The sequence below is a fragment of the Botryllus schlosseri genome, chromosome 14 (assembly GCF_051294905.1).
Source record: "Botryllus schlosseri isolate E-star chromosome 14, Bs_hap1, whole genome shotgun sequence".
Taxonomy (NCBI): domain Eukaryota; kingdom Metazoa; phylum Chordata; class Ascidiacea; order Stolidobranchia; family Styelidae; genus Botryllus; species Botryllus schlosseri.
Genome location: NC_137249.1, coordinates 60,938 through 87,440, shown reverse-complemented (window position 1 = coordinate 87,440; position 26,503 = coordinate 60,938). Strand labels below are relative to the sequence as shown.

Sequence of the window (26,503 nt, the reverse complement as noted above, 5' to 3'; positions counted from 1 at the left end):
GTCAACGGAACCACCAATAAATATAGCCGTCCAAGTCTGAAATCTGGAAATCGGCATTGTTCCGAATGATCGCTCGATAAAATTCCATTATCTTGGTCAATTATTCATTCGGACATCGTGTCTTAAGCGTATTCGGCCTGTGTTGATACTCGGACATCGTGTCTGGGGCGTGTTCGGTCCGTGTTGCCATTCGGACATGGTGTCTTGGGTGTGTTCGGCCTGTATTGATACTTGGACATCGTGCCTGGGGCGTGCTTGGACATCATGTCTGGGGTGTGTTCGGCCTGTGATGCCATTCGGACATGGTGTCTCGGGCGTGTTCGGCCTGTATTGATACCCGGACATCGTATCTGGGGCGTATTCGGACATCATGTCTGGGGTGTTATCGGCCTGTGTTGCCATTCGGACATGGTGTCTTGGGCGTGTTCGGCCTGTGTTGATACCCGATCATCGTATCTGGAGCGTGTTTGGACATCATGTCTGGGGTGTGTTCGGCCTGTGCTGCCAATCGGACATCGTGTCTGGGGCATGTTCGGCCATTCAAACATGGTGTCTCGGCTGTGTTCGGACATTGTGTCTGCGGCGACTTCGGACATCATGTCTGGGATGTGGTCGGCCTAATGCCATTCACACATTATGTCTGGGGTGTGTTCGGCCTGTGCTGCCATTCGGACATGGTGTCTTGGGTGTGTTCGGCCGTGTTGATACCCGGACATCGTATCTGGCGCGTGTTCGGACATCATGTGTGGGATGTGTTCGGACTGGGTTAGCACTAGAAAGTCGTGCCTGGTACTGTAACTGACTTTATAGTGAATATAGCGACTATCCTTATTTCTGACATGACTATCCTCATTTCTGACATGACTATCCTCATTTCTGACATGAGACTATCCTTATTTCAAACATGACTATCCCTATATCAAACATGGCTATCCTTATTTCTAACATGACTATCCTTATTTCAAACACTAGACTGACCTTATTTCAAACACGACCAACCTTATTAACATCGTGTCTGGGGGGTGTTGGGACTGTGTTGCCAATAGCACATCGTGTCTGGGGCGTTCCGACACCATGTATGGGTTGTGTTCGGCCTGTGCTGCCAATCGGACATCGTGTCTGGGGCATGCTCGGCCATTCAAGCATGGTGTCTGGGTTGTTTTCGGATCTGAGTTGACACTCGGACATCGTGTCTGGGGTGTGTTCGGCCTGTGTTGCCATTCGGACATGGTGTCTTGGGCGTGTTCGGCCCGTGTTGATACCCGGACTTCGTATCTGGGGCGTATTCGGACATCATGTCTGGGGTGTTATCGGCCTGTGTTGCCATTCGGACATGGTGTCTTGGGCGTGTTCGGCCTGTGTTGATACCCGATCATCGTATCTGGAGCGTGTTTGGACATCATGTCTGGGGTGTGTTCGGCCTGTGCTGCCAATCGGACATCGTGTCTGGGGCATGTTCGGCCATTCAAACATGGTGTCTCGGCTGTGTTCGGACATTGTGTCTGCGGCGACTTCGGACATCATGTCTGGGATGTGGTCGGCCTAATGCCATTCACACATTATGTCTGGGGTGTGTTCGGCCTGTGCTGCCATTCGGACATGGTGTCTTGGGTGTGTTCGGCCGTGTTGATACCCGGACAACGTATCTGGGGCGTGTTCGGACATCATGTCTGGGGGGGGGGGGGGGGGGGGGGGGTGTTCGGCCTGTACTGCCATTCACACATGATGTCTAGGGCGTGTTCGGCCTGTGTTGATACCCGGACATCGTATCTGGGGCGTGTTTGGACATCATGTCTGTGGTGTGTTCGGCCTGTGCTGCCAATCGGACATCGTGTCTGGGGCATGTTCGGCCATTCAAGCATGGTGTCTGGGTTGTTTTCGGATCTGAGTTGACACTCGGACATCGTGTCTGGGGCGTGTTCGGTCCGTGTTGCCATTCGGACATGGTGTCTTTTGGGCGTGTTCGGCCCGTGTTGATACCCGGACATCGTATCTGGGGCGTGTTCAGACATCATGTCTGGGGTGTTTTCGGCCTGTGTTGCCATTCGGACATGGTGTCTTGGGCGTGTTCGGCCTGTGTTGATACCCGGACATCGTGTCTGGGGCGTGTTTGGACATCATGTCTGGGATGTGTTCGGACTGGGTTAGCAGCACTAGAAAGTCGTGCCTGGTACTGTAACTCACTTTATAGTGAATATAGCGACTATCCTTATTTCTGACATGACTATCCTCATTTCTGACATGACTATCCTCATTTCTGACATGAGACTCACCTCATTTCTAACATATTTGTCCTTATTTCAAACCAATCGAACCAACCTTCCTCGTTGGTTTTGGTTTATGAGTCTTCGATTGTCATTTATTCCTAGTGAGTTTGGGTTGATCGGGATAAGTGGCACCTGCTAGTGCATCTATCTGACTGCTCAGAAAAGTAAGCTACGGTTCTGTGGTTGACTGTTCGCTGATTTGAATTCGACAAGTGATCGCGGGTGACGAAAATTAGATTAATGGATAGTGTGGCATGGCATTCTGTTGAGTGCGAGTAAATTACGCCTTTAAAGACATGACGCTACGAGATCATCTCGCCGATTTATCCCGGGTGGTGAATATTGGTATTGCCAAAAAAGTATCCTTCATCTTGGTGAACGTACTCATCTTGTTGAACGTTCTGAATTACATTGATTATGGATTTAACCCTTGCCGAGGATTACTGAGTGATGGGCGCTTGGTGGATAAGTCGGAAGGCATCTGGCAACCGCACGGATGCATGCTGCACAAATACAAAACTGTTGACTGTGTAGCTTGTCTTCAGTTTCGCAAAATCGTATTCGCAGGAGACTCGAGAATGAGAGAGCTCATGTTTGAATTTATCAGGACTATAAATGTTGATTATAACGTACCCGATGGCAAAATCCATTCTGATGTCGATTTTGAAAATGATAATTTGAAGCTGAAATTTGTGTGGCTACCGGAAATCAACAGCACAGCCCTGGACTTGTACGAGAAGTGGATATTTGAAGAAGAAACTCGTCCTGATGTTATATTTCAAGCCGCTGCTAGTCACACTATTAAACGCACAAATGCGTCCGATGACGCACTAGAGCAATTCTCCACAAATTTCACACAGCTTGTCTCAAAAATGGCCAAATTACACGAGCAGACGGATATATTTTGGGTATTGCAAGAGCCTGTATTTCAAGCACGATTGAGTAATGTCAGAAAAATGATTACGGACCAACAATTGGCGAAATACAATAGCGCTGCTACGAATATTATTTCAAGGAGTACATATAAAATCAATATAGTCAATTCATTTGCTCGTGCTGCTTCTGATCTGATGGATCTTTCACACGACGGATTGCATCTTCCTGTCCAAGCTCTCAAAATCGAATCCAACATTCTTATGAATTACCTCTGCAATGATGTAATTCGTCCTATAGATGGCTCGTGTTGCCAGTCCTCGCCATACATTACGTACGCTCAGAAACTTCTTGCTGTGTTTGGAGCGGTTTGCGTTTCCGGCGCGTGCGCTGTCAGTTTTTTGAAATGGAAAAAATCGGATTCCGTTAAAAGTGATCTTGTAGTAGACGAAGAGAAGTTGTTGCCTCAAGACCAAAAGAGAGAGCCTACAGGAAACAACGGTATCACAGAAATACTCATCACGATGGCTAAATATTCCTTGATAATGTTATATTTTTACATTTGCGATCGCACAAATATCTTTATGAAGGGAAACAAATATTTTACGAATGCTAGATTCTTCTTGCCATTGTTGTATGTGATCACGCTCGGTCTATTCGGCATCGTGCCAACGTCACAAACCTCTTTGCTCAACCGTGATCAAACGGATGAATGGAAAGGGTGGATGCAGCTAGTTATTCTGATATACCATATGTCCGGTGCTTCCGCTAATGTATCCATTTATATGCACATTCGAATTTTGGTAGGGATGTATCTTTTCATGACGGGCTACGGTCATTTTTCGTACTTCTGGCACAAAGGCGATCACGGCATATATCGTGTTTTGAATGTGTTGTTTCGCTTGAATTTTCTCACCGTTTCTCTGTGCCTGGTTATGGATAGATTGTATCAGTTTTATTATTTTGTGCCACTTTGCACATTTTGGTTTTTGGTGCTCTACATCGGGATGACTTTATGGCCCAGAGCCAACGTAAAGATGGTACCGGCAAACGGGTCCGGTACTGAGAATCAAAGTATTCTACGTAACGTCACATCCCCTTACTTTATCATGTGCCTAAAACTGGTTGCACTCTTTGCAGTAATCACAATGTTATTCGTTTCTGAGAGATACTTTGAAATCTTGTTTTCATGGTGGCCCGCTGTTCGCTTATTTGAACTCCCTGAAGGCTCAGTGCGAGAATGGTGGTTTCGTTGTCAATTGGATCGCTACGCGATGCTACACGGGGCCGTCTTTTGTTTCATTTACATCATTTTGAAAAAGCTAGCGATTCTGGACGACTCGATGCAGGGATGCCTTTTGTCCATCCGTTCCTCATTCATCACATTAAGCATATCAATCGGTGCCATCATGTCTTACATTATTTGGGCGACCCAGTGTACTGACAAAATTCAGTGCAACCGCATTCACTCGTATGCCTCAACCATCCCAGTGACCGCATTTATTTTGGTACGCAATGTTCCTGGCTACTTGAGAAGTTCGTACAGCGCATTTTTTGCTTGGTTCGGCCGTATTTCCCTCGAATTGTTTATTGCACAGTATCACATTTGGCTTGCGGCTGATACAAAGGGAATGCTTGTTGTGCTGTCACCCGATTGGCCTAACTTAAATTTAGTCGTTACCTCGTTTATATTTGTGTGTGTGGCTCATGAGATTAACAAAATCACAGGTGTTATCACAAAGCATTTTCTCGGAGCGCCAGACGTTAACAAGTCGACACTGCTGCTCCGTTTTGCCGCTCTTTTTCTTGTCATTTGGGCTTTGTCGATACCCGAGTACTTACTTTCGGCTTGAAAAAGTCCCGATCATCAACTTAAGCTGGTTGTTATTTGATGCCAATGTGTGATTATCAAGTTTCTTGAAACTTACCTTTTAACCTGATATGCACGAGTCCAATGCCGTACTGACTGTTGAGCATTTTTCGTAAGTTAGATTGATTGATATATATATGATATATATAATATTATATAGTCTGACTTATGGGCCGAGATCTATCTGTTCTGTATTACATTTTTGCACATGCACAATTTTTATTTCATAGTTGCGCCAATGTCAATGGTTTGAATTAGATTAGAATGTAGTGATATACGACTTAAGAGCTTGATAGAGTGCCTGCTGAATTGGACAATGGTTTAAATGCAAATGAATCAGCTTGTCACTTCGATTATTTATATACTATGTTCTTCTGCTCCCTGATGGCCTTTAGTGGACATCACTCTGTTTTTTGATTAAGCATTACTGGGTGAATGAGAAACAGATGCTTTGATACATGTAAGTCTGATATCGATGACTTTGTGCCTATTCAGAATTACTGGATATTCTTCCAGTTCGATAGTCAATCAATGTAAATTATTGGTTGGCCTACTAATATCACATTGTAGAATAAGTTTCTATTTCTATTAGCAATAGACACTGTACTCTATATTCTGATTGCAGTTGAATCATTATGAAGGACTATGACATTAGTGTTTCCGATTTGATTTTTGGTTTGAGTAAAACTGACCGATGCAGATTATGAAAGTGTTTTTTTGGTAGTCGCCTCAAAATTTGTCATCCATCTAGATTTTATTTGACCTACAAAATGCTTGTGCATTTTTGTGCATTGTTTCAGAAGATGATTCATAGTGGTAAATGGCGAGGTAACTTGATTGACGTGAACACAAATTCCGTAGTCGCATTGCGTAACCGATCACTCGGTGTGCGTGGATTCAACTGGTCCCACTGTCCGCTGCATCACATTGCGGATCGTGCAATCGTACATTTCTCCACGAAGAATGAGAAATTCAAACTGCCATCTCGTACCAGGACAACCTTTATCACTGCTTTTAGCAGTGACAACACTTTGCTCGGTACGTGGAAATGTAGGCTCTGTTACAGGAAATGCGAGTCTTATTTTTGTTGCAGCTAGCTGTCACGGAGACCACAACACACACATCCTAGATGTGAGCACCAAGGAGGTTGTTCGGACTTTGTCAGGCCACGAGAGATCTCCCTGGTGCGTGACTTTTCATCCAAAGTCGAACGAAATCATTGCAACGGGATCCCTCAATGGGGAGGTAACAGACTTGTCCAAACTACTGGATTTTCAAAATACGCAACTAAAACTGCAACTACGGTATCCACTTTTCAAACTATCAACTACCACAACTAGGAGTAGCGAGCAAAATCACCAACCAGCTGAAACATAACTTCCGCAACTAGATTCAATTATTCATTCCTATTTTCTATGAATCGGATTGGCTTTCCACATGAATAACAATTCACGCTTGAAAAGACATGGGTTTCGACCTCTAAAAGCCACCCGCTGGCTACGCCAATGTTAGTGGGGGTGAGTCTGAGCTAGCGAAGGACGCTTGAAAATAACACAACAGAACACAGGTATTGCGATTCACGCAAAACGACAGCATGTGTTTTTCAGTTGTACCGGTACCAATTTTATATCTCAAATATGCAACTGGAACTAAAACCAGTCACTTTTCAAAATCCGCAACTAGAACTAGAACTACTCTAAAACAGTAAGCTGACAGTTAACTAACTAGATTGGTAGTTTGTACGTCTCTCTCCTAGTGTTCACTGTTCATGTACTACACATATGCAGGTCCGTGTTTGGGATTTACGCGGTGCCGGGAGTGAATCATGGACGCTCGAGCATCCAGATGAGGAACAAATTGCGATTGCCTCGCTTTCATTTCATCCGTACGAGCACGTTCTTGCCATTGCTGGCGGCAATGAAATTTACTTCTGGGACTGGAGCCTTCCGCAGCCTTTTGCTTCTGTCAAAACCAACACCAAAGAAGAAAAGGTAGGAGAGCCATTATGACTATGTTATTTCACATATGAATAATATCTTGATATTGAGATACACAGATTATGTTTATCTCAATATGAATATATGATTCAAAACCCAACTTCCGTACCTCCAAGAGTCTTTGCGAATACTTGACATCCATAAATTGCAGGTACGACTGGTTCGTTTTGATCCTTGGGGTTCTTCCATCATAACTGGAGTTGGAAGTGTTGATGACGATGAATTTATGGGTTGGTTTGGTTGTCTTGTAGTTCCGTTTCTTGCAAACCAATCGAGTTGATTCCAGATTCAAGCAGTAGCTCTTTGCCGCAAAGAACACTAGATGCCAGTCTGATAAGGTCTCCGAGATTTCAAGACAGGTGGGCGTTTTCTTTTATGATCGGCCGCCGATTCACATGTATTAGAAGTAGGGCTGACAAATCGAGTGTCTGAGTGATTCGAGTCGAGTATTCGAGTGTCACTCATTTCACCATATGAATAAAAATGATGTTGAAATTTTTACATTTTATGGGATTATGAGAGTTCTACATGACATTAAAGATGATTTGGTGTTTGTTCCACCATACCCCTTTGTGGCAGTTGCTGTGGGTTGATCACGACTTCACAGATAACTCATTTCCAGTAACGTGAGTAGTTTTGTACTACATGATGTATTTGAAGAGCTTCTTGGAGGTACAGAACTTCAATATGCAATTGAATAGTATATTCATATTGAAATGAACCCAAATGTTTTCGGCTGACACTCGTCAGGGGTAATCGTCAGCAACGAGTAGAGAATTGGAAAGAACATTGTAGATCAACAATCGTATCACAAAATATGACGTCACCAGCATGAAATTTCGGATGAGAGAGCGTTGAATGTACTGTTTTTAGGTGGTACACGAACTCCTTCTGTTGACAGAGTTTCGTTTGGTGTATTTTGATAAAAGTCGACTCCAAGGCACACAAATGGAATTGTGAACGGCCCCGCCCAACGATTCGAAATCGTCCGTCTCGATAATTATTCGCAGAAATCGGATTATCTAACAGATGTTTGCCGATGGCAGAATTAATGGTCTTTTATCACAATACACCAGCCAAAACTCTGTCAACAAAAGGACTTCGTGTACCACCTAAAAATAGTACATTGAACTCTCCCTCATTCGATATTTCATGCTGGTGACGTCATATTTTGTGATACGATTGTTGATCTAAAATGTTCTTTCCAATTCTCTACTAGTTGCTGACGATTACCCCTGACGAGTGTCAGCCGGAAATATTCAGGTTCATTTCAATATGAATATACTATTCAATTGTACTTGATTTATATGCTGCGATGCAACCAACCGAGGCTTCCACAGTAGAAAATAGTTTCAAAACTGTAATTTTTGTTAATAAACTCACTCGAAATGACGAGGACTGTATCATTTCCTTACTCCAAAAAATCATGGCTCACCACTCGACTCAAATCATTAGAACGAATACTCGATTCATAATCAAATCACTTGGGTGCTCGATTTTGAAAAGCTCTAGCAGTGAGATAGCGACATCACAATATTTCCCTACAAATAGGCCTTCATTTGACATTACTAAACAGCTTCACCCCAGAATAGCCCAAGCACCTCGTCAACGAAGCACAGCCTTGGTGCTCAAAGTAGTCATCGTTGGTAGTTAGATAGAAGGGAAAGTAGCGGCGCAAATTTCTGCATCAATTCATGTACAATTGCCATTTCTAAGTTAGAGAGAGAAGGGAAAATACAAGCTCTCGGAAGGAAGGACGTTATGCATTTTTGTCCTAGATGTTTTTTCTGCATGTACACCGATTCATCATATACATACCGGCACACACAATCTGTGCATATGCCACCATGAATGCATGATGTACATACTGGTATGTCACTGGGTATGGAAGGTGCAGATTTAGCCTTGTAAGGCTTTCTAACTCTTGCACCACCCCACCATGCTATCCCGGTCATGCTGAGCGCCAAGCGGGGAAGTCATGGATACCAGTGTTACTTAGCGCTAGTTTGGCCTGGGAAATTGAAAACTGCAGCAACAGTCTAATATGGTGCTTCCCAACCGCCGAGGAGCGGTGCCGGTTCGGGGCAATTTTCCTGCCAATTATTCTAGAATTTTATATGTCAATTCCAAAAGGAAAGAAATTTGACACTTTTCCATTAATTAGAGAAATAGAACGTCAAATTTTAAATTGATTTCAAAAGTTGAAAGGTATTTTCTGCATGGTTTCATAATATTGAGGTCATGGTTCACTTTTTTGGACTTAGCGTACGTGACAATGCTACTTGCGCGACTTTGCTCAAAACTAGCGTGCAGCAAGAAGTCGCGTGTAAGATGATAGTGATATGTGAAAGCTAAGAAGACTTTTCAAGCAAACTTGGTACATTTTCGAAAATACAATTTGCGACATTTGGTAGCAGTGAGGTAGCAAACAACAGTCGCATTTCTTTCAAATAATCTGAACAATCAAAATCCAAGTGTAAATTTCAATAGAGCCACGTTTAACGCGTCTGTTATCAAAAAATCTGCATAAATGATGAAGTCTTTCCTATTTACGTGCGAGTTGCATAGATTTGTCCTAATTATATATATATTGGGTTCGTTTTGAAGTATGTAAGGTTCTTGGCCTGCAACATTTGTCTTCAAGTTTTGCCGATCCGCAAGGTGAAAGATTGAGAACCACTTGTTTAATACATCACCACTTGAGGAAGTAGTGCATGTAGTCTGAATCTACCTGAAGTAGAAGCAGGCCCTGATCTTGTGTTCTTTGAACTCGTAACGAAGAATGTCTGTTTTGTTTCAGGGATTCGGGTCGAAATGCACGAGTGAGTTCTTCAATTATTTGTAAGAATTAGGCTTTTCGAAGTACAGAACTTCAATATTGCAGCAAACAATACGTTCATATTGTCATATTTATTCCACTGAAAGCTTTTCGACTGGCTCTCTTCAGCAGTGAACGCCAGTAAATGAGGTTAACCAAGTTCGAAATATAGAAAGAATTCTGTCGTGACGTAATAATGACAAGTACACAAGTCGCTAACGGCAGTAAACAGCGCACAGTTACGGTACAGCACACACAAAATCAGCTGTAAAACAGCCGAATGACAAAACAACACTAATGGAAGATTCCCAGCGTGTAGAGATGTTCCTTCTGGCGGCAGAGGATCGACTTTTGCAGCTTTATAATGGTTGATTCAAGGACCTTTAAATGAAAAAGAGAACGACCACGAGCAACTATGGAAAACTGATTGTTACTGTAATGTTTTGCACACTCTGAGTGTTTCAATAGGTGCTGTCCGATGGCAGAATTACATGCTGTTACTTGGTCATAATCACGCATGGTAACTAGGGACTGTGATGATGACTACGCGCTGTTTACTGCCGTTAGCGACTTGTGTACTTGTCATTATTACGTCACAACGACAGAATTCATTCTATATTTCGAACTTGGTTAACCTCATTTACTGGCGTTCACTGCTGAAGAGAGCTAGTCGAAAAGCTTCCAGTGGAATAAATATGACAATATGAACGTATTGTTTGTAAGAATTGTATCAACAACAATTGATGTTTCACAGATTTTGAATAGCTACTGTCCTTTCATGCGATTTCTTTCTTCGTTTTAGAGTCGATCAATATTGTCGCATGGCAGCATGAGGTAAGATGAAATGTATTGCTACCGTAAACCGGGGTAACTTTGGACTCAAGGGTAACTTTATACACTAAGCAGTAAAAGATTTAAATGGTTATTGATGAAAAAGGGTTGCCGCTGGATGTCCAATTCTTTTTCATGAGACAACAGTACTACAAGTAGTCTTTATAAAAGGTGGATTCATTTCACTACCAGATAAACTTGACCCAACATCGATAAATTAATGGAGTGGGTCAATTTCGCCAAAATTGATGGCCAATAAACTTCTTACAGCCAAACATAGATAGCATGTGATTCATAGATTCAAAACTTGGCAGCAGATACCTCTAAGTAGTCTTAATCCATGGCCAAAATCTCAGTGGGCTCACCCTTGGATCAATACGAGAAAATGTGATGTCCAAAGTTACCCCGTCAAATTTTATCAGAACGGGGCAACTCTGGACAGTGAAAAATGTGATATTTAGAGCTCTGGAAAGTGGCTGCTTCATCTGTGTCAAAGGGTATCGTCAACTATATTCCTTATGACCGGCCTGATGGCTTCTTAAAATGGAATGAGAAGGTTAATAAATTAAGAGTTTGCCAAAATATGAAAAAATGGGTAGGCAATGAGCTGAGAGATTGTAATCGGGTGTAAGCTACTTGAAAAACTTATCACATACTCCTAAAGATGCGCTTGCGGAATATGGGATATCGTAAATTACGACAAATATATCCATCAGAGGACATAGGAAAGGGAAAATATATCTTTTCCAGAACAGTAATATATTCGAAATTGGCAATAAATCACGCTAACATACGGTACTTACTGTTTGCTGTCGATTGCTGAAACTGCCAGTCGGACACCCCATTGTCACCATACGTTATTATAAGTCCCAATTAGTGAAGGCATGAGGGAAAATTGAGTAAACGGATGAATAAGGGGGCATTAGCCTTCATAAACTACCTATTTTTTTTTTTTTGGGGGGGGGGGGATTAGGTAAAATCATGCAATAGGCCAGACATATACTATTTTGTTTCAGTTTTAGTCACTGCTCTCATCAACTCTTACCAAATAAGCCTCATTTACGAGGATTCATAAACAATAGAGGGTAAAGGCATACAAAAAACTACATTGTCCAAAGTTACCCCACATGCACGGGTAACTTTGGACACGGATAATTTACAAAAATAAGGCACTTATTTATGACCATGAAGATTTTGGATTAGTTAATTCTAATCTTTGCTCCATGACTCCAAAAAAACACAAAACTTGCCTCTGCTACACCCTAGCATTTCCAAGATACAAAGCGGAATTGTTGAAAATTGTCCAATGTTACCCCGGTTTACGGTATGGATAGTTTCCCCCCCCCCCTCGATCCAAATACGTCCAAATGACAAATCTGTTGTTTTCAAATCCATGCTCATCTCTGATCTATAATGATGAATGAAGTAAATTGTTCACTCAGACGTGAAATATCCGAGACTCATCAAAGAATACTCCACGCTCGAGTCAGCGTAAATGAAGAGATCCGGCAACAGTACACACGATTGGAAAGATTGCGGCAGGTGGGAAGGAATAAAAATCTCTGTATACTATTGAATGATTTATTTTATATGGAAGTAAATCTGAATGCTTTCGTCCGGCACTTATCAGTGGCAATCGTCAGGAACTAGTGGAGAAGCCAAAAAAACTTCTAAAGTATTTGGGCTTATTGCACTATTAACAGACTTACACAGCACTAATCTAGTTCATTGACAATCAACAAAATACTCGTTTTCTGAGTGGTTCTAGTTCTAGAAAAGTGAATAGTTGTCGTTCTAGTTACGTAGTAAATAAAATAGTTGCCGAACAACTAGGAAACACATGTCGTCGTTTTACGTGAATCATGATACCGGAGTCATCGCTACTGACAGTGGCGTAGACAGGGGGCGTAAAAAGGCAATCCAATTTCGATAAAGTATAGGCTAAATTACCGAGTTGCTCAAATTTGTGTCTAGTTCGTTGTGTTTTAGTTAGTTGCGGGTTTTAAAGGTCATCAATTCTAGCTACGAGATTTGGAAAGTGAGTAGTTCTTGTTGTAGTTGCGTATTTAGAAAATCTAGTAGTTTGTACAAGTCTGAATATGAAGATGAACACATTATTCAATTGTAATCCAAAGTCTTGTCCCGCAAACAGTCTCTTGAAATAAAAGTATTGCGATTTATTTCGCTATATTCATTTTTTCACATTTTGCGTCACTAGGAGCGCCATCGATTGGAAATGCGACTGAGAGAATTGCAGAACAGCGCGAATGAAGTTCGAAATTCGACGCCCGGCGGACGTTCTCGCCCTTCCATGTCTCGTGTCGCCGTAGGGCAAGATTCAATAAATTTGAGCCATCCAACCAATTTGAGCGATGTGCACCAACACAGTCATGCACCACTACCCGTGTTACCATCGGAATCTGCTGCATTTGCGCCGTATATGGATAGTCTAGCTGCTAGCGCGCGTCGCAGCATCGCCGGACTCGGGCCGACAGCCCGGGACACAGAAATACCCGCTTTTGACAATTTGAGAAATGTTGATCATACTTTGGTCGGGGCGTACAGGCGGTGGCGTCCTGATTCGCAGGATCATGTCACCCAATCGGACCCCTTGACATCGAGTACCTTGGCTTCGAGACATTCTATTTTTTCAGACGTTCAGAACCGCAGTTTGCACACCGGCCGGAACACAAGCCCGCGCCTTATCCATGAACGAATGCGGACATTACTGCGCCAACGCAGAGATTCCAACTCGGAATCGCGCCATCTATTAGAAAGTCCACATCAATCATTAACTGCTCGGTCCCATTTGGATTCATCAGTATATTCCGAACCGCGCATTGCGCCTTACGTGTATTTCCCAGACTTGCTCCCGAGAGGTGATTCTACCGATGACAGACCTCCAGCGAGGTCCGTTTACGGCGCTTTTGACGAGCGGCCCGCGATCACTGACATGGGGATGCGGAACGAGACTTTATCTAACGACGTAGGCAGTCGACGTGACCAATACGCTGATTTTTTTGGTGCGTTGGTGACGCGACCGGCCGGTCTTGACTCGTTTCAGGAGATTCCAGTGCCCGACGTTCAGATGTCCGGAATTGGACTCGGGCTGGTTTCGGATCAGAGTGAACCCGCAAACGCAGATGAGCTAGGGTCAGGCATTGTCGATGACCAGTCTTCTTTTCCTGCTCTGTTCTCTCCGGTTGACGAAGTGATATCCGGTTCTATACTGCTTGAACAGTCTAATACGGAAAACACTCGAAACGACACCATCGACAGTGTTCTGCAGGGTCACGGTCATGAAAATATCACACAAAATGACTCGATGAATACTAGTCTTGCCACGAGCCAACCCAGCAGTTCGAACGCGGCGGATTCTAATAGGCAGTTGCTCTCGGATTCATCGCCAGCGCACAGCAGAAGCTCGTCTTCGTTAGAGGCTGCACAAAATCTGTCGGCGGCCGTTAACTCGTTAGTGGAGGCCACGGATACGTTGAACGAAGCCGCTGATAATCTACTGCGTGACGCGGCCTCCTCTGCGTCGCAATTGATGGACGACTCTGACAGTTCGTCAGGTGATGGTGATCCGTGGACTGCAAACGATACGCCTCTACCCAGGTATGTCTTTCTGATTCCTGTTTGATCGTGGCATGTTAGCAGGGCTCGTTAATGTGATCAGTACTCGAATCTGAATCGAGTATTCGTTCTAATGATCTGGCTCGAGTAGAGAGAGAGATGGTTTTGTCGAATACTGAAAATTTCTGCTCCTCGCTCATTCCTCCTCGGTTCATTTATCAATGAGAATGGCTGTTTCGATACTTTTTTCATTGTGGAAGTCTTGGTTGTCGGAAATGACATATTTGTGAATTGTCAAGTCTTGATAGGCCCACGGCATTGTCACAAAGTGCAATGAAATAGGTATGGTCGAATAAATAGGGAATTATCTTTGTGGTGCAAAACTGGCTTTGTTTGTGGTCACCTAACGGGTACATCTTGGTCTTTCCACTCATTTCATAGTGCTATGTCGACGTAATGAATGATTACACTGGTCAACACACATTCTGGTGCCAAGAATGTTTCAGGGTATTTTTAGGTCCCCGAATCCAAAAATGACATTAGTTTTTCTGAATTGGCTCGATTTTTTTAAATATTCCATATTTTTGGTTATAAAAGTGCTAAAAATACGCAAATTGTGACATAGGTAAAATGCTCTTTGTATAGGCTACTACGGGTCTTTGTGTACCGCGGTTTTAGGACATTGTTATGTCGGTGAATCCGATAGACTTTATCTTTGAGATATTTCACATTTTTGTTTGGAGAAGTGCTCAAAATACGCAAATTTTGGTATGGGTAAATTTCACTGTTTATACTACAACTTCAACGAGTTCACATCTGTCTCTTCAAGTGTGTGCCTACAGTATTGTTCTATTTCTGACTCGATATCGTTGAAGACACAATCGTTAACACAGAGAGCCTTCTATACGCGAGTCCTGTTTCATGTGAAAATCAAGCAAAAATTATAAAAAGTAGGCGATATTAGCGGTAAACAACATATTTTTGCAAATCAAAAACAGGTGCCGTCAAAGCCCAAACACTACGTTCAGAAACGCTCAAAGTTCAGTTAGTGAGCTGTCAAAGCACGCTAATCAATTATATACCTTCATTTTCAGTAAAAGCCCTTTGATGTCTTTGCAGTAAAAAGGTTCATCTTGTTGGCTAAAATACGAAGTGATTCTTTCTCTCTTGTACGGTAATATGTTATTCAAGCTCCAGTTCGAGGCAGATTTGTCTTTGAGTCGGGTACTTCCTCAGAGTGAGGCACAGATCGCCGAGAATATTCTAAATCTGCGTAATTCCAAGTATCCTACTTACGACGATTAAATAAAATAAAAATAAAATATCGATATCTCAAAAAGTAGAGCCGATCCTGAGAAACGGATGTCATTTTCGGAGTCAGCACCCCAAACATACCTAGAAACCATTAAAATATCTTTGGCACTTGAAAAAAGTTTTTTGTTTTGTTGGCCATTGTAATTGAATACTCCACTTGAAGCCTAGTACTCTGTTCTGAATTGACTCGGTGAGATGTTTAAATTTCCCATCCCTAATAACTACTGGTTATTGCCTACTCACTCACGGGATGATTTGATAGCTTTGTTGAGTCTGGGGCAGACGGCAGGGTCCGGCCGATCAACGCGTGGAGATCGAGGAGTGGAAGACATGATTCTGCCCTATTCCGGTAAGCGAGACGATTTTGGTTAGTGCGGCACAGATAGCCAATGCAGATATTGATCGGAGACTTGGACAACTAGAGAATTTTAGCTTTTTCAAATTTGGTCAGAATTAGATTGATAGTTACACGTAAGTACGTAGTCTGTTCCAAATTGGATAAGAATTACTGAATTTGCTAACACTTTGAAATTGAATTGAATTCTGAATAAAAAAAACACATTAATAATCACGTTGAGTTCTTATTAAATAAGAGTTGATTCTTATAAGCATAAGAATGGCAAATATCAGGAGAAGGAGACCGAGCTTAGCTCATCTGTTTCGTTTTCGGGAAAACCAGAAATATGATTAGGATCAGAACAGCGAATCCTAAACTGGGGGGTGTGGAATCATCTGAAGGAGGCGTGAACATAAAGTCAAGAGTCAACTGTAATTTTTTCCCTCGAATGAATGGGTATAGCTATGTGCATAGTCCGAATTTCATATTTGAGAATTCTGTCATTAACAGTCGTAAGCTCATAACATCATGCTTTTGTTGCATTTTGTGATATGACGAGGGGGGCGTGTCTGAAAAAGTTTGAGAACCACTGGATTAGACTGAGAGCGTACGAACAGTTCGCAAATTAGTTAAGAGTTTGATTTCCAGCATTTGCTCTCATTAGTCTAATTAGTAGGGCGATTTTTTTTACCTAAAAATGGAAGACTTTGACCAAAAAATCAAAATTTTGACATTTTTTCACCCTAAAGACTTTCTGCCCTCTTGTATGTAAATTAGGTGTAATTGCACATGATTTTAGAATTGTACTATTTATCTTCATTTCTGGTTGGAACTGTCTGTCCTTACTATGTAGTATGGCCTGAGAAATCTTTTTGACTTGAAAACTGACAAATTTTTACATAAGAAACTTTATTTTAACCAAGTCAGGAGCTATGAAGAATTCCAGTAGCCACCGGTACATCACGCATTATGGTAGAAATAATTAAAAGTTGTAGTCCAACGACAGATACTTTCCTACATTCTCGGGTAGAAACTGTCTGTCCTTGCTAAAAGCTTGCTAATAATGGCGAAAGAATGTTCAACAGCAGCAGTTGTTGGCTAGCAACACTGAAGTTGTGCGTACACTGCTGGTGACAGACCGCGTTGCTGCATTCTGACAATGTTGTCTTCATCACAATTTTTCATCATGCGCTTCTTGATATATGAACCAATGCTCACGCAGTCTTGCTTCGGTTACGATATTGAGGAACTTTGAGCATAACATAACACCATGTCCACCTATTTTTCCATTTGACCGTTCAGATTCACAATGAGCAGACAATGAGCCGTCTACAACAGTAGGCTTATAAAGTAGGCTACAAGCTGTAAAATGTCAGATGATAAGCTCACCGACAGTGCAAACATCTAAAATACAAATGAAATAGAGGTTGCAAAAATTTGTTGACCTTTCAGAGAATTTTGACAATCTTTTGACCTAACGCTACAATTCTGACAAAATTTTGACTTATTTTACCATGTCATAAAAATGGCTCTGCTATTTAGACAACTGGAATGATCAAGTTGTCCACGTCTGTCTGATGGGGCCAAACCCAAACCTTTTCTTGACTTATTTTGTCACAATCGCTTGGTGTTTCAGTCGTGCCAGATCCATTTGGCGAATGCCACGAGAAGTCAATCACTTCCAGTCTGAAAGAGAAAGGAGGAATCGAAGCGGAAATTCAGGTAGAAACTCAAATACGGAGAAAACTGAATCGGATTCAGAAAAAGTTACTTTTTGAGACTTGCAAGGGGCACTGCGCTCTATATATGACGTGTTTTCAAATTTAAGAGTGCCAAAATATGTTAGGCGGCAACCATTTTCTTTGGAAAGTCACCGTATTGAAACGTCAAGTAAAAGATGTACACTCGAGGTTCCGACCAAGTCACAAGGTTCCGAGTCGTAAGTTGATCTTACTCTCACAGCTTTGACTCAAGTCAAGTTGAGTCAAGTCATAGAGTTCACTGATCATTATTGCGTCAAAATTATGTTCAACTCGCTTTTTGGTGATATCCAAGGCATTCGTAATATACCAAGGCATTCTTAACATGTTTATTCAAACAGATGAAATAATAATAATATAATAATTTATAGAGCGCCGAATATAACAATATATCATTACTGGACTAGGGCCCTGTACACGAGAGGCAATAAAATAGAAAAGTAAGCGATATGTATAAAAGAAGCAGTACATGGTTGTACGGCAGAATAAACACTATTGCAGTTGGAACGCTCGTGTTCCTGGGCCTATTTTTCAAGTAGCGGTCCTGATGCGCGAGACTTGAAGCGAGTCGAAAAAAATTGCAACTCGAGTTGAGTCATTATAACTGTGATGTGAAGATATTCATTTGTAAACCGAGAGTTGTATAGGCTACCTTGTACAGTCTCTTTGAATGGCATATTTTTTGTGTAGGTCCCACTCATTCACGAAGACGGGTCTGGGAAGACGTGAGGCATTCCAACCCGTCGTTTGGATCAAACAGACAACGCCGCCTCAGAATTCGTCCTGCACAGTAATCTACCATCGATTTTCTCTCAAGATCCGTCCGCTCATTTCCTGTGTTGACAGGCGGCTGGCAAGCCTGAGACGCAACAGACGAAACAACATCAACAGGATCATATCGGACGTGTATGCAGAAAATCACGGCCTTCGGTCGGTGCTGCTTAGCATTGATCACATGATGTACAGACTTCAATATTGGGACTTCAGTAAGCTTCAGTTGCCAGAAATCAGCAGGTATGTTCGTCACAGGTAGACTTGGCAATTATAAAATTTTCAGCTTTCCAGATTAGAATTAGAATTAGAATGATAGCTACAGTTTTATCCAAATTATACTAGAATTAGATTCATAACTACGCCGTATTTTCGACATTAGATTAGAATTAGAACTGAAACTGCGCCATATTTTCGAAATTAGATCAGAATTAAAATGACAGCTACACAGTTTTATCCGAATTAGACTAGAATTAGAATTAGAATGACAGATGTCTGTACAGCAAGCTGGGCACGTTTCGCGCTATACAGTTCTCCTGTAGCATTTTCAGGAAAACCAAAAAATCGATTAGAATTAAAACTAGAGAATAGAATGATTTCACATATTAGATTAGAATTAGAGCAATGAAACATTACACATTGGATTGGAATTAGATGACTGGCATTTTTCTGTAATTAGTTTAATCAGACAACTAGAATTATCGGCCACAATCTCGTCTCTACCAGGAACGAATTCATTTTCCTACTGGAATGCCGTGAATGTCGTCAACTACTCAAGTATAAGAATGAAATAGTTCTTGGAAGTGGAGGGGTCAAAAGAATTGCCGAAATTGGTGCTGGTCTAGTAGAATTCCTGATACCGTCGAATGGCGTCATGAACAAAATAGAGCCAGCCGTTTTCCACTCCCACCCGGAGTGATCTCAAACTACTTATCATTACCAGTCATATGAAGAATGTTGTTGTGGACGCGTGTAAGATCTACAACGATTCGAGCATTGATATTTCTCGAGATGGCCGAGTTCTTGCTGCATTTGTTCCATCCTATGACAATGAGCCGCCCGGGAGTGATTCAATGGAAGTTGCCATTTTCTCGTTGGAACGCAAAACTTTCGGCCAAGTTCTATTCAAGTATTGCATATGCTAAAACAACTTCCTGGGAACTTGGTGGTTAGATATTGTTGTCCTATGTTTCAGGAAAGAATACGAACACACCGTGGTATGTCTCAGTATATCGCCGCTGTGTAATCATATCTGCGTTGGATTCAAGTACCGTCACTGTCTCATTGGAGATCCACACATGAACAAGTATATTTCACGTTTTTTTACCCTGTGAAAGACTGGTCTGTATTTCCACTTATGTGCTAGTCGTAAATCACTTGTTAAATACCGTCCAGACACTCGTAAGAATCGAAAATGGTACGGCATGCTACAAAATGGTGCGGTGGCATGTTATGAAAATCAATTTTCAAAAATGATGGTTCAAATATGTTGGCAGGATCAAATTCCTCATTTTCAGGTTTCCTATATCAAGTTTTTTTGATGAGGAACAAACATCCAGGACCAAACAGAGGATGTAGCATATATTAGGGCTGTTCGGTCATAACTTTCTTCCAAATATTACTGGCTACTTGATAAAAGTGTTGAGTTGGCCAACAATATGCTGCACATCAAATATGTTTGTTTCCAACCTGTAGGAACGTTGCTATAGGAGAGGAAAAGTTTAGTGTGTATGGTGTCAATTCTTCTTCTCAGGTTCCTTATGGGTCATGTCTTGGCCATGACAGATGAGGAGGAGATGCCCATTGCTCAGCAGATCCATCATCCAGGTATAGAATATTTTTACAAGCTCATCTTGCATTGTTCGGCATCTAACCAGACTTGAAGGCACAAGTAGAACTAGGGCTAGTCACTTTTCAAAACTCGCTGCTAGAACCAGAACTAACGACCTTTAAAAATCCGCAACTAACTGACTTGAACAACGAAGTAACAATGGATATTACGAATTACTGAATTTCAAATGAGCTACGACGTGTTGGGTATAAAATTGGTATTTCGAAAGGATTTTCTTTTGAGTTTGAAATGGGGGGGGGGGGGGGGGGGTTCGGCACCTTGCAGTAATGACCAGACATGGGGTGATTACTTCATGACTGTAATCGACCGCGATTATGATTACTTCTGAATCACGCGATTACGATTACAGCAAAATCAGGAAGTAGTCGATTACGATTACGAATAATCACGATTACTCATGACACGATTATATTTATTTTGGTTCTTACAACCAATCCTAGAAGATATATAGGAAAACAATATAAGGATTAAGACGAAAAGCCTAATGAGATAACATCTTTCTTTATAAATGATGTGTCATTTGCTTGTTACATCATAATGCACCCATTGCCCAACTTATAGGGGATTATTTATCGCACCCAACGATTTGCAGTGTTGCCAGGTACGTAACTGCCGCATCCCAAACTCCCCAATAGAGTGGGGAGCGAGCTCGAAGGGGACTCAAAAGTATTTCGTAAATCAACATAAACTTTCGAGAGATTTAATTAACTTGAAAATTTTCTTCGAGCTTGGAGGTTTAATATCTCTAGATTTCTTGATTCTGAAATGCATACCTCTCCCCTTCAAGAAAAAAGCATGCTTAATTTATACGAATAGGCATTTCGGTGCCGGTCATTACCGCACCAAGGCACGCCAAATTACATGTGCAGTTGCGACCAACATGCGACTCCACGAAGTGTGCTACTAAAGAAAGACCTTAGCCCTTAGCCGAAACTTAGGGTATGTGTCTATTGTCAATAGCCACGTTGGGTGGGTGTAACTAATAATCCTGTCCTTCCAATCTGAGCCCACAATGCAAATGCCACTTGGGGCACCCACCAAGCAATAAATACATGGCAATTTGTGTGTGCGTCTCACGAAAGTTTTTCTTTTAATCTGCTACTTTTGGGCGACTACAATATCTTTTTAATATATAACAGACCGGAGGTCATGAATTAGCAACATACGATAAAGTAATTATAACAACATAACAGATGTTATAATTATGAATTACCTGCCCCCGGCTCTACAGGTAAATCTGACCATCGGGGGCTGCGAGGATTAAAAATGAATAGTAATATAATGCAATTACCAATATTATTGACGAAATTCAGTCTTCAACTTGAAAATTGACCACCCTATTGGGGCCCAAGACCAACGTTTAGAGTGGGGGACGGATTACTGCTTTGGTCCTGATGCTGGCAACAACCTACGCCAACATGGTAGATAAGCGAATGGCAAGGGCGACAGGTCCAAATCTTGAGCAAAGAATTGTGAAATAACGATTGGCGTCCGTTTCAAGTACAGTCACATGGTCAAACTGCGCAACTGCAGCAACGGTCAAACTGCGTTTACCTAAGCATAGCCAAACATCAATACATAAGTTATTATTTGAAACTAGGCAGAGTGATGAATATTATCCTGCTGCGATGTAGTGGCGTCTAGAGTGTATTGATAACCTGATTTACAGCACGGCAGGTGCTCTTACCATCACACTACAATGTACATCGAATGTCTATTTACTATATGTGGAGGATACTTCTTACGCAATGACGAGCAAAGTTGATACTTCTGACGTAATAATGAGCAGTGGCGTTTGAAAATCAGACCTTTGGGCTATCTCCAACCTGGTTTATACCTCTTCCTTGTTCACGAATGTTGTTTATGTCATAGTCCTTGTACATATAAAAAGTAATCGTTCTTTCACAAAGAAATCTATTAGATATGGGAAGTAGTCGATTGCGATTACTTCGGAATTTTTTCGAATGTAATTGATTGTAATTACGATTACTTGAATATGCTGCAATCGATTACGATTACTAATCGCGATTACCCCATGTCTGGTAATGACTCTGATCTAGCAATGGCTGCAAGAACATCACACAACAGAACAACGGTATCATGATGCACGAGAAACGACGAGACGTATGTTTTCCAGTTGTTCTACAACTTAACCTCTTGAAATGCTAGTTGACAATCAACTAACATCAGCTGTGCTTCAATCGCAATTCATTGACTCGAATCGAGCCTTGTCCCTCAGAAAATTGGATTGGGTGACTTGACTCGAATAACCTTAACAAATCTTGATTGAATAATCTCGAGTCAAAAAATGTCTGAAGACTCGTTCCCAACACTTCTGGGTGCTCTATTTCGAGAGTGACTGTTCAAGTGTTCAATCTAACATTGTCGTGGTGGAATCAACGTAGCTTATGTCCATTTCACTTGTAAAGTGAAACTATGTGATTAACAACAATTTTAGCAACGTTATTTTCTCAATGTTTTGAAAATGCTTATCAGAATTTGAAAAATCGACATAAGCGACTTTGATACGCCGACAAGGCTACCCGGTACCATGATTTTTTTATTGTTTTGCAAATTCATGCTCCATTCTGAAAGGCTGAGATCTAGTTCAGTGGTTCTCAACCTTTTTTAGACACGCCCCCCTTTATGATAGTGAAAAATTTCGCGCGCCCCTATATCGTCATATCACAAAATCCAACCGGGATGCTAGCAACCCCAACAGATTGTTTGATGGCATGGAAGGTTATGACTGTTGATGAGAGAATTAAAAAAATAAGAAATTCTGTCTATATATAGAGAAACATGTGTGAATTTGAGGTAAATCGCGCAGAGCGAGAAATTTTTTTTCAGTTGACCGCTTCTTCGCGCCCCCTTCAGATGCTTTCACGCCCCCCAGGTTGAGAACCACTGATCTAGTTGATAACATGTTCTGTAGGTTGCTGACCACCGGATAGGATACTTAATTTTTGTTTTTATACTCGAGCAGATCGAAACACTCGTGTCGTCAGCATCAACACTGTGACGTGGTCACCGGAACCTGGTGGTGGGCTCGTTTATGGCACCAACAGTGGAGAGGTACGGATGGTATCCGTGATGCCAAAACCCCCTGAAGCTGTCGGTTCATCGAATGACTTACTGACCCACGCCGACAGTTGAATCCATCCCTGCGCTAACTGATCAATGCAATTTCTTGAAGAAACTCTTCCTTGCTCTCAATTGCAATATATTCCAAAACCTTTTATGACTCGTTAAAGACGTTACTCAGTACTCCAGGTCGCGAGGTTCGTTTCGTATCCTAATATTTGTTATGGTACAGTTCAGACAAGAAATCAGAGTAGGGGTTAAACCAGTGGCGGCTCGTGACAATATCGGTTAAACATCAGTATCAGGCTCCTGCTGCTTGGTCTACAGTAGAATAATCTCAGGCTGTGGGGAAGGCAGCATTTATTGCGTTGTGAAAAAAGGTGCAGTGCAGTCGACACATGTTTAAAAGTAGTAAAGCTATAAATCATTGGTAATTTTTTCTAAATTTCATAGCACTTGCGAATATAGTTTTAGCTACAAATGAGGCTAAATCTGATTAGTTTAAAACTTTAAATGAACAGGCGTAAAAACGTTTTTCGTCGCGATTATGAGATAGAATTCAAAGGTATCTAACGAAGCTTGAAGGGCGAGTGTTTCGAACATAGCAATATCTGCAATTGTGACATTAACCTGGAGGCCATAGGAAAGATCGCTATTTCAACTCACATCGATACCCCAAAACGCAAGAAGTGTGTCATGATGATTAATTTGAGCCAGTGAATAATTTTTCCACAAGTCGATCTGCACCAACGACCACAGACTAGAAGGCAGCTGCCGCGGAGGGTAGGGCCTACCTGGGCGTTCCATACTGTCAAACACCAACAATCATTCCTCACCAACGATTGCATATCGCCATTGTTCAAAGCAATATTCCCCGATTCCGACATTGCAAATAAGTTTTCTTAGGTCAGGACCAAGACTACAAGCATTGTTACTGGAGTTTTTGCTCCAAACGCTCAAAATTGTCTAAACTTGGTGGACCAACGTTTTTTTTTTGGGGGGGGGGGAGGGGGGCTGACGAAGTGTTGTTTCAGCCGGAGTAAAGTTAACAAATTAGACCTGAGCTGTCCTGATATCCATGCAGCACTTTCTAAAATCAAGGAGCTGCTCGAGCAGATTGTTTCTGGTGAAAAGTATGGAATGTGATATGCCACGGCTCGTGTAAATACAAAGTATGTACAAAAACGCATTTTCATGTTAATCTAATTTTTCGACTGTCCTTAGTTTTGGGTCCATGCCGATGGCAACCCTGTGTATAGATATTAGGCATGGTTAACTAGGCTTACGCATTTCAAATTTTAACAATATATTCATGACAGAAATATATTAAAACCCGAAGCTTTTCGAGCTGACACTCTTCAAATTATTCGGAAGAAAATATGAAGTACAGTAGTTCCTGCCTGCATATTTTAACGTTTGTATCAGTAGGCGTATTGCGCGCGGCGTGATTTCATAGTTGCAAGATGTTCAATGACGAATTCATTGAAATCTGGAATACCCATAATGACAGCGCTGAGAATGCTGAGCACATCTAGTAAAACTCATCGAGCCTATATCTTTACACATCCCGATTCTAAGAGAAGTCTCGATGCGTTTTAATGTGCAGAAACCACGCTTGGATTCTTCGGATGAAATCGGAGTAGCCAATATGATATTAAAAAGCCAGTTACTGCAGCAAAGTTGATAGAAAGCGATTTTTCAACTATAGGAATTTTGAAAGTTCACCACTGGTTACTAATTCGAAAAAAAGATGCATTGGAATATAAGCCAGTCAACTCTAACCGAGTAATGTCGACGATCGGGTAATATCGAGACACCGTTTGCAGTAGAGACCACATGATTCAGATCACGATACCCAATTTTGTTCCAACTAGATAAACTGCCTCTGGCACCAGCGGTGTAAAAGTGTATAACAAGGCGTCCTTATCCTCGCTTATACCTCAGCCCTTCATTTTTATCGAAATATGTTGGGGAAAGGGTAAGAGTGCGCTTTCCTCCCGCGAACAATTAGATCAATGGACAATTTTTAGGCTGATAAGGACCGTGTCTCTTTACCTCTAATTATTGCTCTGAAGGAAACTGCATAAACGGCGTAAGGAGCAGAAATTCAACACGATTCGTGTTCGCAATTGACCGCTGGCTAACAATCTGCAGACATAAGACTATAACCTATACAGCCTAACCGCAAAGGTCAACGAGATCAGACACAAACGCCATTGTTATCTCATAGATTGGACCTGCCATATTGAATCTAATACATCGTTTTAAATTTGAAGAAGTAAGACGAAAGCAGTCTCGGAACAGCATAGGAGATTTTGGCCTTGAAACTGGAGACTGTGACATAGGCTAACACAAATGGCTTGCTGTCTAGAAGCCTGCTGCTCAATCGGCACTGGAAAATATATTACCGAATAAATACGTGAATGAAAGCTGTAAACTTGGTACACCGTTACATGGCATCATCGAGAAGTAGCCTCAGTCGTGACCCTTTTCGGTATGGTACTGTCAAAATTAATACGAACAGCCTGTTCGGAACAGACAAACACCGAATTTTGCGTAAAATTTACTGAGGAAAAGGCTGATCAAGTGATCAGATCAGCTGTTAACCGTCATCGAAAACGAAATAGCTTTCGCGCATGACAGGGGCTTGTAAGCAAATGGCTTGAAGACCACAATTTCAAGGTGAAATTGACATTGGAGAATATAAAATAAAAGTAAGTAGTTGAATGCAAAACGAGAATGTTAGTAAACTGTTTCATGATACCATCGTCTCATCACCTATCTCAGTATGGAACACAGTTAACGTTACCGGCTTTTGCGTGAAATCCGCATTGCGTTAGGTAGGCTTAGTGTCAGATCGGCGCACATCTCTACCATACTCGACCTCGATAACGAAATTACTGCCCTAATCACTGAGTGTCAACCTTGAGACTTGACACAGCGTTCGATACTAAAATCAAGACATACCGTGCAAAAGCTCATGACGGATCTAGGTAAGGAGCATCGTTAAAATCAATAGAGACCAATACCGGCTTTGCGTAAAATCTGTTAGCGATAAGTGACGAGTCAGCTCTCACTCGACTTGGGAAACGAAATTACCACTAACACAGTTCAGTGACAAACTTAAAACTTGGTACAGCGTTCGCTAGTAAC

The 26,503-nt window shown here is 41.7% G+C and overlaps 2 protein-coding genes across 2 annotated transcripts; both read left to right on the top strand.

Annotated features, from left to right (window-relative positions):
- The first annotated feature begins 1,795 nt into the window (after positions 1-1,795).
- LOC145455446 (N-acetylneuraminate (7)9-O-acetyltransferase-like) lies at positions 1,796-5,812 on the top strand. The gene has a single exon (XM_080333421.1). The coding sequence runs from the start codon at positions 2,564-2,566 to the stop codon at positions 4,991-4,993; it is 2,430 nt and encodes an 809-aa protein (XP_080189547.1). The 5' UTR covers positions 1,796-2,563; the 3' UTR covers positions 4,994-5,812.
- On the top strand, positions 5,781-23,505 carry LOC145455443 (activating molecule in BECN1-regulated autophagy protein 1-like). The gene is made up of 17 exons (XM_080333412.1): positions 5,781-6,048; positions 6,104-6,255; positions 6,798-7,001; positions 7,159-7,237; positions 7,294-7,366; positions 9,808-9,829; positions 10,628-10,659; positions 12,099-12,198; positions 12,875-14,274; positions 15,809-15,895; positions 17,520-17,605; positions 18,334-18,433; positions 18,490-18,657; positions 19,358-19,543; positions 19,610-19,720; positions 20,168-20,241; positions 23,253-23,505. The coding sequence occupies exons 1-17, from the start codon at positions 5,781-5,783 to the stop codon at positions 23,420-23,422; spliced, it is 3,312 nt and encodes a 1,103-aa protein (XP_080189538.1). The 3' UTR covers positions 23,423-23,505.
- Positions 23,506-26,503: the final 2,998 nt, after the last annotated feature.

What these genes read in the sequence shown, in the direction of transcription:
- LOC145455443 (XM_080333412.1), top strand. Translation starts at nt 5,781, where the DNA reads ATGCTTGTGCATTTTTGTGCATTGTTTCAGAAGATGATTCATAGTGGT. An exon ending in CATGATTCTGCCCTATTCCG is followed by an intron (nt 15,896 to 17,519) that starts GTAAGCGAGACG and finishes TTGGTGTTTCAG; the next exon opens with TCGTGCCAGATCCATTTGGC. An exon ending in CAGTTGCCAGAAATCAGCAG is followed by an intron (nt 18,658 to 19,357) that starts GTATGTTCGTCA and finishes TATCATTACCAG; the next exon opens with TCATATGAAGAATGTTGTTG.
- LOC145455446 (XM_080333421.1), top strand. Translation starts at nt 2,564, where the DNA reads ATGACGCTACGAGATCATCTCGCCGATTTATCCCGGGTGGTGAATATT.